This window comes from Esox lucius, chromosome 4 (genome assembly GCF_011004845.1).
Source record: "Esox lucius isolate fEsoLuc1 chromosome 4, fEsoLuc1.pri, whole genome shotgun sequence".
Taxonomy (NCBI): Eukaryota; Metazoa; Chordata; class Actinopteri; order Esociformes; family Esocidae; genus Esox; species Esox lucius.
Genome location: NC_047572.1, coordinates 18,528,515 through 18,544,399, shown reverse-complemented (window position 1 = coordinate 18,544,399; position 15,885 = coordinate 18,528,515). Strand labels below are relative to the sequence as shown.

At 44.1% G+C, this 15,885-nt stretch overlaps 1 protein-coding gene across 1 annotated transcript; it reads left to right on the top strand.

Moving 5' to 3' along the window:
- The first annotated feature begins 107 nt into the window (after positions 1-107).
- On the top strand, positions 108-15,847 carry trappc11 (trafficking protein particle complex 11). The gene is made up of 30 exons (XM_013133505.4): positions 108-373; positions 2,030-2,260; positions 2,352-2,521; positions 2,619-2,689; positions 2,828-2,942; positions 3,549-3,648; positions 3,798-3,871; positions 3,981-4,077; positions 4,211-4,344; positions 4,436-4,583; positions 4,722-4,815; positions 4,943-5,022; positions 7,576-7,654; positions 7,781-7,835; positions 8,082-8,227; positions 8,322-8,383; positions 8,474-8,606; positions 8,769-8,899; positions 9,030-9,185; positions 9,414-9,601; positions 9,904-10,052; positions 11,357-11,478; positions 11,672-11,791; positions 11,902-11,967; positions 12,146-12,302; positions 12,540-12,651; positions 12,765-12,856; positions 12,983-13,116; positions 14,253-14,420; positions 14,565-15,847. The coding sequence occupies exons 2-30, from the start codon at positions 2,054-2,056 to the stop codon at positions 14,607-14,609; spliced, it is 3,405 nt and encodes a 1,134-aa protein (XP_012988959.2). The 5' UTR covers positions 108-373; positions 2,030-2,053; the 3' UTR covers positions 14,610-15,847.
- The last annotated feature ends 38 nt before the right edge of the window (positions 15,848-15,885 follow it).

Sequence of the window (15,885 nt, the reverse complement as noted above, 5' to 3'; positions counted from 1 at the left end):
TGACAGTCGTTGACCTTCTGGAAACACCCTGCGCGGTGAACTGTTGTTGATTTTCCAGCAGGTGGCAGAATCACTCAATATTCAGGGTTCGGTCACATGTCTTCACTAGTCAGCAAAGAAGGCGTTACTAGCAGACAGGAAGTTGCTACTACTACCTAGCTAGCAGATCACTACGACTCTTTGCTTCGTCAATTTTACTCTTTGGTTGCTCAGATACATACATTATGAATTAAATATATAGAGAGGGATTTTACTAATGTTGCTAAGCCAAGAGCATTTCATTTTTTCACTCACTCTTTAACGCTCAGCCAGCTAGCTCACTCGAGTTGTCTTGGTAGCTTGCTGCTAGCTATTATTATTATCAGCTGGCTTGGTAAGTAGCTACTGTATCTTGCTATTATTCACGATCAGAAGCCTTTAAAGCAGTACAAAATACAACTTGATTGTCACTCTGCAGGTGGACAATTGGTCATAACATAGATGTATTAATGTCACTGTTTTTACGAGCCAATGCAATTCGATGTTTATAATGTTGACACTGTCTGAATTGACCCAGTTTACTTTAAATAGCTAATAGTGCTGTCATTGTAAGCTCATGAGTAATAACCTGTAGGGCAGTTATGGGTTATAGATTAATGCTTATGACCAGTAGAATGATTTGCTTGCATTTGATCATCATCATCATCTTCATCTGCTTATCCGGGTCGCGGGGGCAGCAGCTCCAGCAGGGGACCCCAAACTTCCCTTTCCCGTGCCACATCAGCCAGCTCTGACTGGTGGATCCTGAGGCGTTCCCAGGCCAGTGTTTAGATATAGTCTCTCCACAAAGTCCTGGGTCTACCCTGAAGTCTCCTCCCAGCTGGACGTGCCTGGAACACCTCCCTAGGGAGACGTCCTGGGGGCTTCCTTACCAGATCCCCGAACCACCTCAACTGGCTCCTTTCGATGCAAAGGAGCAGCAGCTCTACTCCGAGTTCCTCACGGATGACTGAGCTTCTCACCCTATCTCTAAGGGAGACCCAAGCCATCTTTCTGAGAAAACCCATTTCTGCCACTTGTACATGCGATCTAGTTCTTTCGGTCATGACCCAGCCTTCATGACCATAGGTGAGGGTAGGAACAAAAATTGACCGGTAGATTAAGAGCTTTGCCTTCCGGCTCAGGTCTCATTTGTCTCAAAGGTGCGGTAAAGGATTCTCCGTCCAATCTCCCGCTCCATTGTCCCCTCACTCGCGAACAAGACCCAGAGATACTTGAACTCCTTCACTTGGGGTAATGCCTCATTCCCTACCGGAGGAGGCACTCCATTGGTTTCCTGCTGAGAACCATGGCCTCAGATTTAGAGGTGCTAATCTTTAGAGGTGCTGTCCATGAACATTACAAACAGGATTGGTGTCAAAGCACAGCCCTGGCGGAGGCCAAACCCCACCTGGAACAAGTTTGACTTACTACCGAGAACCCGGACACAACTCTTGCTTTGGACATACAGGGATTGGATAGCCCTAAGAAGGGACCTCCTCACCCCATACTCCCGCAGCACCTCCCACAGTATCTCCCGGGGGACCCGGCCTTCTCCAGATCCACAAAAAATATGTAGACTGGAGGGCATATTCCCAGGCTCCCTCCAGGATCCTTGCAAGAGCAAAGAGCTGGTTGGTTGTTCCACGACCAGGACGGAATCCGCATTGTTCCTCTTCAATCTGAGGTTCAACTGTCTGCCGAACTCTCCTTTCCAGTACCTTGGAGTAGACTTTCCCAGGGAGGCTGAGAAGTGTGATACCCCTGTAATTGGCACACACCCTCTGGTCCCCCTTTTTGAACAGGGGAACCATCATCCCAGGGGAACCATTTGCTTGACTTGTGTTTTAATATTATTTTCACACAATGTACAAATGACCTCTCAGTTCTGCTTGCTGATTTCAGTTGTAGTTTGGTCTTCTTGAATTTTAAAATGATAGAAAACAATTAGGTCAATGTAGATATACTCAAGCTTGCTACACATCTTAACAGTCTATCTTTTCTGTTCCAGGTTCAGAGTGAGGCAGCCACAATAATGATGAGTCCTACCCAATGGGACCTGCCGCCAGAGCTCTGTTGCCGGCCCATGGCCTTTGTGGCCCTGACTGGGCTGGATGTAACTTACAATGCCATACACAGAGCCATCTGGGATGCCTTCTGTGCCAACAGGAGGGCTGACAGGGTGCCCATCTCATTCAAGGTCCTCCCAGGAGACCACGAATACCCTAAATGTAGGACCAAGGTAAGTGTTAACAGCTTGCAAATATGTCTTGTATTCGGTTCAACACAAGTATCTAATTGTTAACTTAGAAATATATGCGCTGCTTTCTCAGAGAACTTCCTATGAGTGGTACATCCCCAAAGGCATTTTGAAGACTGGGTGGATGAACAAGCACCTGAACCTGGTGCCTGCCTTAGTGGTGCTGTTCTATGAGCTGGACTGGGATGACCCTGTCTGGAAGGAGAAGCAGTCGGAATGTGCCACTAAAGTAGAGATAGTCAGGTGCTTTACTGCTACTGTCTTTCCTGGTTGTACAACTGTTTCTGTGGTTGGTTGAGTTGAAGTGATATTTATTGTGAGTATGTCACGTCTTTCACAGAACAAGTCTACAAGGAAGAAACACCAAGGTTGCAGTTGTGCTAATTCAGAAGAAAACACCTCTTCCTCCAGGTATTTGCATCTACTTTTGTACTGAGCGTCCAAGTTTGTTGCAATGCGAGGTTTAACGATCAACAGGCATACAAAATATAGACCTGACATTGTAGATTCTTTGCGCTAGTACTCCATTTCGCTGACGTCTGTGTCTAGGTGAGGACCTAGTGGCTTCAGAGAGGGCTGCGTCCCTGTGTAATGCCTGTGATCTGTCTGGGAAGTCACTCTTCGTCCTCCCTCACACCGACCACCTGGTGGGATACATCATCAGGTTAGTCCTCCTCCTCACTGAGACTCAAGTTCTGCCCGAAGGCCCATAGCCACACCACTGCTAGACACTTTGACCACCTCTATTATTATTGTTAAATTGTCTATGAACCGATTAATGAGTTCCCTCTTACAAATATCTGGGTTTTTGGCTTGATGACAAGTTGTCTTTTAAAACACACTACCGATTTAGTTAAACTTAAAATCCAGCTTGGGCTCCTTTACAGAAGTAGAGCCTGTCTGTCTATTGAGAGTAAATAATAAAGGTCTAGACCACTAATTTCTGTCTTGGACTGTGGGGATACTATATATATGCAAGCTGCAGCTTCTACATTCTGCATAGCTTTAGAACTCATTGTAATTTGTATGAAAAGGTGGGATGAGCCTCTCTATGTAAGACGAGAGAAGCATTTGCTTCTTTTTATTTACAATGGCACTTGAACTATTTGTATTTTATGTACAGGCTGTAATTATAAAAAAAAAACATGTTGTTCTTAACTTGCCTGATTTAAATAAAGTAAATCAAAATATAGTCTTCAGTTTGTTTGACATGTCTGTTTGCCTTCCTAGTTTGAGTTACATCTTGCTTATTACTGTCTTTTCACTCTAGACTGGAGAATGCATTCTACGAGCATGCCCAGACCTACTACTACACTGAGATTAGGCGGGTCAAATCCCACAAAGAGTTTCTCAACAAAACGACTCACCAAGTGAGTTCTCACAAAAATACTGTGCATGTTGTTGTTTCATGGTTCCTCAGATCTCCACCACAACCCCGTTAATCACTGTCTCTGACGGCTGATTTCCAAAGACTGTCTGTTATTTTCACTATGTGAATCTGTCATCATTGTTGTTATAGTTGCTGTTCGTGAGGCACCAATTTAAGATTGCATTCTTCAGTGAGCTCAAGCAGGACACACAGAATGCCCTGAAGTAAGTCAAACCCAGCTCTATTGTCTTTTACACAAGCACTATTATTATACATCCTTCTAGCGATGTGTCTTTCATAACTGTGCAACCCGTCCTACTATTTGTGATGCAGGTACTACAGGACCGCCTACAGCCTTGTACATGAGCTAAGAACCCATGAGACAAACATGCTGGAGATAAAGACCATGGCTGGATTCACTAACTACAAGGTGTTTGATTCTGGGACCTTAAGAAGTTTTGTGCGGATATTGAGTTACACACAAGTGCGGTTTGCTTTGTGCTTACATGCACAAGTGGACCTTAGTTTATCTGCGTAACATAAATCCTGTTTTCTGTCTCCAGATATGTCGTCTATGCTTCCAACACAACACTCCTTTGGACGCCATCGCTCAGTTCAGGAAGCATATTGATCTGTGCAAGAAGAAGATCGGCAGCGCAGAGTTGGCTTTCGAGCACACAGCTTGGATGTCAAAGCAGTAAGAATACCTCCTCTGCCCCACTAATCTTCCCTGAAGCCATCTGTGTCTACAGCCCAGCTCCATTCCCCACCCATTTCCTCACTCCCAGGTTCCAGTCTTTTGGTGACCTTTTTGATGAGGCAATCAAGCTGGGTCTTACGGCCATCCAGACTCAGAACCCAGGCTTCTACTATCAGCAGGCAGCCTACTATGCCCAGGAACGCAAGCAGCAAGCGGCTCACATGTGTGCCCATGAGGTACGGCAGTGTTTTCATTCTCTGCGTCTGTAATATCTATTCTCGACGCGCTGTAAACATTAAAGCGTCCCATGGCCATAGAAAAATACCCCCGGGCCTCCCCACCCGTGACAGTCTTCACGTGTATTCGGCCCACAGCCCGTTGGGAGTTACCCCACCCCAGACCCCCTGGAGACACTGAGCGGGGCACTGGACTTCTATGGGCAGAGAGCCTGGAGGCAGGGCCACCAGAGTGAGCATTTTTGAATCCTAGATCGGAACTATGCAAACTATTGTGATTGGTGGTGTGTGTATCGGTGTGATGTTCAGGTGTCAGTTTAGACAATGCTCTTCAAATAGGTATTTTGATGTATTTGCAGGTATTGATCCCCCAGATGCCGAGAAAGAGAAAGTTGGCATCCAGGCGCTGCAAGTGAAAGAGAAGGATGTCCCTCACTCGGTTAGACCACGTTCATTACTTCAGTCATTCAACATGGCACCGCAGTTCTCCTGTTCTACAAGCTCTTTAGTTTCTTTCACGGCACAGTGACATGGCATGCGTCCACAGGGTTGGAATTGCACAGTCAGTGAGTCTAGACATGCAGTGCCGTCCAGAATTATTGACAGCCTAGGTAAATATGAACAAAAAAAGCAGTGATGTTTTTTTTGGTTCATTAGATTGATCTTACACTCTAACCGTATTTTCAGTCGAACCTTTTGACTGAAAATCATTCAAATATATATTTTTTAATTAAAAAACATGACACAATTATTGGCACCCTTCCATTCACTACTTTGTGCTCCCTCACACACACATCAGCTCTCCTTTAATGTTTGCTGAGGTGGGAAAACACACAGGAAGGGATTTGAGACAGTTCCCCCGGACAGAAATGCTCCAGACCCTTCTGTTCTTGTTTCTCATTTATGGACTATCCACATCATCTAAACCTAAACCCACCTCTAGTGTTTGTTGCCAAATAGCCCAGTTTTAAGACCATAATACCTGGTTAAAATCTAAGTGCTAGTGAAATGTAACAAACTGCTGAGCAGAGGTGTTTTTCTAGCAACCCCTTCCAAATAACTTATCGACTTGAGGTGCCTCAGGTCAAACCAGATCAAGTTTTTTTGGTCTATGAAAATTAAACCGCAGAGCACATAATATTTTAATTCTGGATTTCAATGTAATTAGGATGTTGATGATCCTGTACATTAAAAAGCAGAGCAGTAAGGATTGAATATTAATTACTGTATGTTTTGTGTAGTGGATATTACAGATATTCATTTTTCGTTAACTATTATGACTCAGTTTTCCTGAGTAGGTAATACAGATGAATCTTAAATTAATTTATAAGCGAAGCAAAATCCATATTTTTCTTATTATGGCTTAAGCCCAAATTTACTCAAAGCGATTTGCTGCATTTTCCTTAGATTCAAGTTGTGTGCCTAATACAACCCTGTTTCCAAAAATGTTGGGACGCTGTGTAAAATAGAAATACAAACAGAATGTAATGATGTACCAAGCATTTAAATCCTATATTTAATAGAAAATAGTACAAAGATAACATAATAAATATTGAATCTGGGAAATGTTTATTGTTTCTTGGAAAATAAATCCCCACTTTAATTTGGTGGCAGCAACATGTTTAAAAAAAAGCTGGGACGGGGGCAACAAAAGACTTGAAAAGTTGTGTAATGCTAAAAAAAGTACCTGGTGGAACATCTCACAACTAATTAGGTTAATTGGCAACAGGTCAGTAACATGATTAGGTATCAAAAGAGCATCCCAGAGAGGATGAGTCTTTCATAAGTAAAGATGGGGAGGGGTTCACCACTGTGAAAGTGTGCAACATTTTAAGAATAATTTTTCTTAATGTAAAATTGCAATATGTTTGGGGATCTCACCATCTACAGTACATAATATAATTAAAAGAATCCTGAGAAATCTCTGTACGCAAGCGACAAGGCTGAAAATCAGTATTGGATGGCAGTGATCTTCGGGCCCTCAAGCGGCACTGCATTAAAACCAGACACTATTCTATAGTGGAAATCACTGCATGTGCTCAGGAACACTTCTGAAAACCACTGTCTGTGACCACAGTATGTCAATTCATCCACAAATGTGATTTAAATCTGTAACATGCAAAGAAGAAACCATACATAAACAAGATCCAGAAACGCCGGCACCTTCTCTGGGCCCAAGCTCATTTAAGATGGACTGAGGCAAAGTGGAAAACTGTCCTGTGGTGTGACTAATGCAAATTATGTTTGGGAATCATGGACGCTGTGCCCTCCGGGCTAAAGAGGAGAGGGACCATCCGGCTTGTTATCAATGCACAGTTCAAAAGCCAACATTTGTGATGGTATTGGGGTGCATTAGTACACATGGCATGGGTGTTTTGCACATCTGGCACCCTTAATGCTGAACAATATATGCTGTCATCCAGACTTCTTTTTCAGGGAAGGAATTGCTTATTTCAGCATGGCATTTCAGCATGGCTCTGTAGTAAAAGAGTCTAGGTGCTAAACTGGCCTTCCTGCAGTCCAGACCTGTCACCCATTGAAAACATTTGGCGGATAATGAAATGAAAATACAACAAAGGAGACCCCGATTAGTTGAGCAGCTGAAATCCAATATCAAGCAAGAATGAGAATACACTTGTGACAGTGGTAAACATGCCCATGCCAACTTTTTTGAAAATTGTTGCTGGCATCAAATTCAAAATGGGCATGTATTTTTCCGAAAACAATATCATTTCTCAGTTTCAACATTTGATATGTTCTCTTTGTACTATTTTCAATAAAATATGGAGATATATTTGCATTCTGTTTTCACCTTACGCAGTGTCCCAACTTCTTTGGAAATAGGGTTGTTCTGCACAAGCCCTGAAGGACCCAGGTTCCATTATGATAAGCTTAGCAAATCCGATTATCTTTATTCAGTATTTCTATTCCAAGCTATTTGTGTGTATTGAATATGTGTGAGAGAGTGATTCTTCTGTTTGCTGTATTAAAGGAGCTGATCATTGCTCTGCTCAGCAACGCTGTCGCTCAGTTCAAGAAATACAAGTGTCCCCGGATGAAGAGCCACCTGAGTGAGTTCTATATATGACTGGATGGGGAAAGAGAGTGCATTGGGAACACATTGTTACCATGAGTATTTATCAAACGTGTGTCCATGTACCACACCTATTTACTCATGAATGTATGTCTGTCTCCAGTGGTGCAAATGGGAGAGGAGTACTACCATGCAAAGGACTACACCAAAGCACTGAAGTAAGACTTCATCAGACAACACAGTGGGACATAAGTCAAATGTGTTACTAAGTAAATTAGAATGTAGTAACAAATCTGTCATGGACCTCATGCCTGTGAATTCTATTAATTTTTTAATTAGTTTGGTCCTGAAAGATTCTCTGTGTTAGTATTGTTTTTTTAATGCGTGCGTGCGTGTGTGCGTGTGTGTGTGTGTGTGTGTGTGTGTGTGTGTGTGTGTGTGTGTGTGTGTGTGTGTGTGTGTAGGCTGCTAGACTACGTGATGTGTGACTACCGTACAGAACGCTGGTGGAGCCTCCTGACCTCCATCCTAGGCACGGCACTACGATGCTCTTACCTGATGGCCCATGTCAAGGACTACATCACCTACTCCATGGAGCTCATTGGACGAGGTACAATGTGGAAAAGGACCCCCCAGTTAAAATACGTCCCGTGGTCATTCCCATTCCATTTTCGTCAAATTCCCACATCCCTGTTCCTCCGCAGCGTCTACGCTCTGGGAGGATCAGAAATCCAGGATCGAGAAGAACCTCATAAAGGTCCTGATGGTGAGTTGAGTGGGTGGGCGGCAGCCGTCGTGTTGAAATCCCCCCCGGGTTCTGTCCATGGTAAAGCCTAGTCTGTGTCCGTGTCCACAGAACGAGGTCCCCGAGGCCGAGCCCGACTGTGACCCGGCTTCAGCCAAGGCAGCTCAGGCCCTGTGGAGTGACCGCGTGTCCCTGGCTGGCAGCAACCGGTTCACTATCGAGGTGCAGGACTACGTGCCTTTCGGTCAGTTCATTCTGCTGTGTACCCCCCCCCTAGAGACACGCTGAGCTCTTCAAAATGTACCAGAGCTGTTAAATGTGGGGATTCTGCGCGTGCTCCACCTGACATGTGCCCTCAATCTGCCCGACATGTGCCCTCAATCCGCCCATGTGGTTGTCTTTCCAGTGCAGTGCAAGGCCAGGTTCCTGTCGCCTAGTTTCCACCTGGACGACCCGGTGCAGCTGCATCTCTACCTGAAAGCTGACTGCCCCCACCCTGTCCGCTTCTCTAAGCTTTGCGTCAGCCTCAGTAACCAGGTGCTGGCCCGCCGTTTCAACTCCCCGGCGGCTACTGACCCGCGCGGTGGATACAGTTGTCTTTTTGTTGGAGCTGCACGATTGCGTTGTGTTTTTTTTTACTGAATCTTTGCTGAATGTCTTTCTTAAGGAGTATAACCAATTCTGTGTGGTGGAGGAGTCGTGTAAGTCTCAGGATATCCTGGAGCCCTTGAGTCAGGAAAACATGTGTCTGGTCCCTGGAAAGACTCGCAAATACAGCTTCAAGTTTGTGGCTAAAACTGAGGATGTGGGCAAGAAGATAGAGGTAAGGAAAGAGGGTTTCCTAAACAATATTGTGCAGCCATATGGGTTCACACAGATTTGCCATAGTGCTGAAGATCACCCGGTGCTTTCACTTGTGACCTCATGGTATCTCTTCACTGTGATCTCGCGGTAGGATCTCACGGTATCTCTGCACTGTGATCTCGCGGTAGGATCTCACGGTGTCTCTGCGCTGTGTCTTTGTGTGTAACCGACATTCGGTGTGTGTCAGATCACGGCGGTGGACCTGATGCTGGGCACAGATAATGGCCGGTGTGTCCTCCTCAACTGGCGAGGAGGCGGAGGAGATGCGGCCTCCTCCCACGAGGCCATTCAAGCAGCCCGGTCGTTTAGGAGCAGGGGGCGTGTCCCAGAGCAGCACGCCCAGTGGGATACGGTGTCCATCCAAGCCAGCACCATGTGAGACTCGGCAGTGTGCTCTGCACACCCAGATAAGGGTGTCATTTCCCCTTAGGACTCCAACATTCTAACTGCCGGGGTTTTTGACACACTGTTTGTTGCATATATTTACCAGTTAAAGACTAGTTCTACGTAAAGCTATGCACTTACAGCATGTAAGTAGCCTTGATATATATTCAAATCACAGGTGTCTAAGGAAATGTTGCCTTTTTAGTTTTTCTTCCGCACAAGTTGAAAATAAAATGTGTTTGGGGAAGAACCAGTTTGTCATCTTAGTCTCCCCGTTGTGTTTGGTTCCTCAGGATAATCTCTCGCGTTCCTAAGATCTCTGTTCAGCTGAGTCACAAGCCACCTGCTCTGAGCAACGAGATGTACTGCATCTGTGTCTCCATCCAGTCTAACGAGAAGACAGTGGCCAAGGATGTCAAACTCACTGCCGGACTCAAACCAGGTAACATGAAGTTCAATTTATAGACCAGTATAAAACTGTAGAACCCAAATTCATACTTGAATGGGGAATACAGTTTCTGTGAGTGAAGTTATAGACCCATTTGGAGTGAACGTCACGGTTACGCTACTAAAGTTTGGTGGTGGCAGAAAACTGCTGGAAGGGAAACGAGCAAGATCCTCAGACTGAAGGAAAAAAGTATTGTTGTGCCGTTGGTTGTCAGAATAGGAATGCAAAAAAATAAGGCCTTTTTATAGAATACTGTTGTCGAAGCCGCACTCTGAAGCTAAATGCAGACCTTCATGTTTGCAAGCCATTAAACAGACTGGACTGATGAAATCATCTGGAATGCTTGTCTCTGCAGGGCCCATTTCATATCAGGCAAAGATTTGTCCACAGGCAAAAACAATCATGTAGTTATAATAATAACGATAAATGAGTAACAGCAGTAACCACAAAGCTGACATTCTCAGTATTTCATAATGGTAAACACCATGGACCCACGTTAGCAACATTAGCTAGCATGTAAGCAGAATTAGCATGCAAAGAAACCAAATTGCTCATACGTAGACAGTTTAGCTTACGTCACTCAGTATTTCTGCAAGCATTTAATGAATGAATGGGATATACGGTAATATTATATATGTGATATGACATTTACTTTACAAAGTAATTGGAGAAGGCATCCGGATGATCCACATGTCCTATATGAGGTTACTGTCACTTTCTGCCATCAGTTCGGCTCCGCCCCAAAAACTATGTCATCACTGTTTGCTAACACAAAAGGTGTCTATTATAGACACTATATAGTTTCTGGGCTCCCTTTTACACAGCACACAGTCATAGGATGCAGAAAGAAATCTGGTATTAATCTACAGTCAGATTTCAGTGCCCTTAAGAAATACTCATAAGTTGGTGTAACTAGAACAATGTATTTTTATGTTGTTTTTTGATTACTGTTTGAACTGCCCCTAAGATAATTGGGTTATGTGCGCGCATTTTTTTGTGTGTTTTTTTTTTGTGTTCAAGTTCTGGATATTTTGGATGTCGCAGTTGTTTCCAAGAATGTCGACACTCACTGACATAGCAGTGTTAGTCAAGGAGTAATTTTAGCGGTTGAAGTGATTTAAGATGCAGTTTTTATGGTGCTGATTTGAAATGACACTAACATTATATAAAGCAGGATATTCATACAAGCCTTAACGTTCCCCTTAATGGGGACTCCTATGTGTTCTGCTACTAAATTGTGTGCATCCCCTTTGGGCAGACATTCTTAATTTGATATTGGCCTGCACCGCTTTGTTTAGGCCAGGATGCAAACCTCACTCAGTCCACCCAAGTGACCCTGAACGGTTTGGAGGTCTGTGACGAGTCCCATCCTGCACTGCTTCCAGACATTGCCATTGGAGACCTCCAGCCGGGAGAAAAGGTACATCCTCTCCTCATATCCGCCCTCAGGCCTTCACGACCTCTCACTCCATCAGGGAAAAAACACGGTCAACAGAGGCTGTCCATTAAAATAGCATTTTAGGCCTGAATCAGGCTTCGTCGGTCTGTTAAACCAGCCCCAGTTGTTTAACAACAGCAGTCAGATAGATTTTTTTTGTTTCTCTGTTAAATAGGTTGAGAAGTCTCTGTATGTCTGTTGTGTTACCACCGGACCCAGAATCTTCCTGTTCCACGTAGCCTATACCATGACTACCCAGGCAGAAGGGACAGACATCACCTGCAAGTGTCACAAGGCGAGTGTTCTCAACCTGTTGACCTCACACTGAAAGTTCCGTCTGTCTAATTCTCACCTGTGTTCTTGTTTTGTGTGACGCGAACTGTCGCTTGGCTTTCTGTTTTGCAGGATGAAACGGTAACCATAGAAACCGTTGTTCCATTTGACGTCGCTATGAAGTTTGTATCCACAAAGGTCCATAGCTTTTTCTTCTTTGTTTTCCTTCTGATTTCGCCACTGTTGTGCTAAGGTTGTTTCGAGTGCAGTTTCAACACACACACAGACACACACACTAAGTGGGTTAAATGGTGTTAAGTCCAGGCTCATGGCTACAGGTTAATGTAACTGCAGACATCTGTGTTCTGTGTGCCAGTTTGAGCACCTGGAGAGGGTGTACGTGGACGTGCCCTTCCTGCTGATGACGGACATCCTGAGCGCGTCCCCCTGGCCTCTGCACCTGGTCAGCAGTCAGCTGCTTTTAGCCCCCACCATGGTTGCCTTGGACGAGCCCCAGTCCCAGGTGGAACACGGTAGGAGACCTGCGGCTCACCCAGTTGACAGCCCTATTTCATGTTGCGTGCTACTTTTTGACTGGGCTGGTCAGAAATGGTGCTCTAAGCAGAGACAGTGGTTTTAGAGTAACAGTTGCACTGGATTGGCGTCAGCGCCAACAGAGTGTGTGCTATTAGTTTGCAACGCAGAAACACACGGTCCCCTCTCAGTTCCCTGTAGCTCAACCACCAGGGGTTTGGTATCTTATCTTTTAGTGGTGCTGCAGACGGGCGAGTGCGCCAGCGAGTGTTTTAGCCTCCAATGTCCCCCAGTGCTCAATGGGACGAGCAGCGTTGCGTCGGGACAGTACCTCATCTCCTGGAAGAGGTGTGTCTGCACAACTCCTGCCTGGCGCTCTTTAATGCTCCATTCACAAGCACAAAAGGAAATCTGTCCTTTTCTTTTCTGCAAGCTTTAACTTGTGTGTATTCCTCTTTCAGGAAGTCGTCGTGCGCGGATGCTCCTGTTGTGACCACGGTTGTCACCCTCTCCCATGTGATGGTGGAGACCATCCCTTTATATGTACATGCAGGTGTGTTTTGGTTTATATCATGAATATGGTTTGATTTGAGTCGAAACATAATGGAAATACTGTCCGTTTCTGTTCAATTCAGTATAGATATACTACATAACAGTGGTTGTTGTTTGGTGACTACAGAGCTACCGTCGTTTGGACGTGTGCGGGAATCTCTGCCAGTGAGGTACCACATCCAGAACCGCACAGGTCTGGTCCAGGACGTGGAGATGTCTGTGGAACCCAGCGATGCCTTCATGTTCTCAGGCCTCAAGCAGGTAGGTCTCCAGCTCCTGCTTTGGTGACACATTAAACAAGCTTAAATGAAGTACAAACATAGACATGTTAAAAAGAAAAGGCACTCGGTTTAAACTTGACTTGACTTTATTGCCATTCAGAGATCAGTTTGCTTTGAGCCTCCTACTCATCCATTATAAGATGGCATAAAGCGTAAGCCAAACTGAGTGCAGGAGAATCAATAGAGCTCCAAGCCGGTTGTAGCTGGTTTTGGTCATGCAGCTCCACCAAGCACTGCCACACAGAGGAAATACCAGATCATGCACAAAATTGAACATCACTCAAGTGGAGTTGTACCACTTGTTGAAACTATCAACATTTATCTACTGTGTTAATTTTGATTGAATCCGTATATCATGAGCCCCTTTTAGTGCCACCTTTTATTGCATCTTTATGATTATTAACTGTATTCTTTCTGTTCAGTTTAAGGCTGTAATTACCACCATTACCTAGATTTAAATGTGAACTGCTGCCTGCAACAAATCTAAAAGAAAACAATATACAGTATCAGACAAAAGTTTGACACATCTACTCATTCAAGGGTATTCATTTATTTTAACTATTTTCACTTTGTATAACAATAGTAAAGACATCAAAGCTATAAAAAAACACATATGGATGAAAAAAGTGTTAAACAATTAAAAATAAATGTTTACACTGCTCAAATAAATGAAGGGAACACTTCTTCACAAATTGGATCTTGATTAATGAAATATCTATATATATATATAACTATCACTGGAAACCAAAATCACCAACTAATTGAGGGCTGTATTCAAACAGAAATCAAAGTAAACTTTTGAAATCACCGGCTGTTCCAACTTGCGTGAATTTTATCATGGCAACTCAGTGTGACTCCGTAGTGTGCACCCCACGTGCCTGTATTCACTCCCGACCAAACCGGTCATGCTGGGTGACGTTGCAGGCAGCATAACCTTGATGACAGCTTTCCACACTTGGCATTCTCTCAAAAATAAATACCCTTGAATGAGGTGTGTCCAAACCTTTTAAAGGTACTGTTGATTTATACAACAGACTGGAATAGTTTCTAGCATTTGATACATGGTCTCTAGTTCCTTGGCCTACAAGTCCTGTGACTGTTTGTTCCCCTTTGCAGGTGCGTCTGAGGATTCTCCCTGGGGCAGAGCATGAGATGCTCTATAACTTCTACCCTCTGATGGCAGGATACCAAAATCTTCCCCTGCTCAACATCAGCCTACTGCGCTTCCCCACCGTGTCTGGGCAGCTGCTTCGACGCTTCCTCCCCTCGCGCATCTTTGTCAAGGTACGCAGGACTATTGATTAACATGAATGTTAATGAAATAAAGTGGCTGTCCATCACATTGAAAGGCATTCACGTATTATTGGTTTTCTTTTTTGTGAGTAGTGTGAAATCGGGTGTGCTGACTGTTCCTTGTTATCGTTTCAGCCCCAGGGCAGACAAGCAGAAGATGCCTCCATTGCAGCTGCTTGAGAACCGTATCAACCCCCCCCCCCCCCGACTGTGTACCAGTGTAACTGAAAACGTTCCAGTACCACCAACGCATTACATTTCTGACCTTCTGCATGCTTTTAAAAAGATTCCATGTTAATTAACTACAATGGTTTAACAATATCGTTTTGGTTGACGTGTATGTGGTTGTTTGCTGACCTAAAACCAAGTGCTGTTTTCATGTCTTCTACCTAATTGTGCGCAGTAAACAGTCCACGAAATGTGCTTGGTCAATAGTAGGGTTTGTCGTTTATCTCAAAACTTCAACATTTGTTACAGAGCTGCAGTCCATTGATAGCACTCCCAGCTCCATGCACATAAACATGTGTTCCCTTATGACTATGGCTCCCCTTCACCCGTCTCCCACTGTTTCTGCTTTGTCTGCAATAAAGAATGAAAACATATGGGAGCAGAGGAACTGTTGAAAAAGTTGTTGTTGTGGCTACATTTTAATGTCACTGTTAGGTTATTCAACGAGCCAAGTCGATTGAAAACCAATTGTCCTAGCCAAAGGCATAGCCTATTTGTGCAAAAGGACAGGACAACAAGACCCCGAACCACACAAATGATATAAAAAAAATATGCAAGGGATTAACAGAAAATACCATGGAATAATGGACAACGCAAATTTTCCAAAGTTATGTACAGAACGGAGGAGTTTATTCCCACTTATATCACTGTATAGCCTACAAACAACGACATAAGCATATGCATTTACTAGAGGGAAGTTACTTGTTACCCATGTGAGAGTTTGTCTTTAATCACTACACCATGGTTAACGACATTTTGTCACGCATTAATATCACGGCAAGTATGAAAATTTGGCGTGATGTTAAACGCTAGACACCATTAAGCATTGTGTTAAACTGACTAACCTTTCAATATAGGTGACAATAACTGATTTTCCAAGCTCAGTCATGTTTATTTAGCATGGGAAGATGGGGGGAGGCAGGAGCTATTAAGGCACCTGGACTGCAAAACAGTAAGTCAGATTTGAGTTGGATTGACAATGTCCCCATTGTTTGATAGCTGGGGTCCACTGCTGCAGACAGTGCTGTGAAAAAAGGAAAGTAGCAAGCTAGCTAACATCAGCATCAGAGAATTCTACAGAGAATGTGTGAATTAGTATGTTCTACAACTTCAGTGTAGATTAGTCAGGATATCAAGCATATTATGTCGCTAAATAACAGTCCAAATAAAAGACATACGTCATAAAACAGGCCGGGTGTGTCTGTCATCTGTGTCTGTCATCCCTCCT

Bases quoted from the DNA above. Each gene is read 5' to 3' on its own strand.
- trappc11 (XM_013133505.4), top strand. From the start codon at position 2,054: ATGATGAGTCCTACCCAATGGGACCTGCCGCCAGAGCTCTGTTGCCGG. The intron at 2,522-2,618 runs GTGCTTTACTGC...CGTCTTTCACAG, and splicing joins ACTAAAGTAGAGATAGTCAG to AACAAGTCTACAAGGAAGAA. The intron at 4,584-4,721 runs GTACGGCAGTGT...TTCGGCCCACAG, and splicing joins CTCACATGTGTGCCCATGAG to CCCGTTGGGAGTTACCCCAC.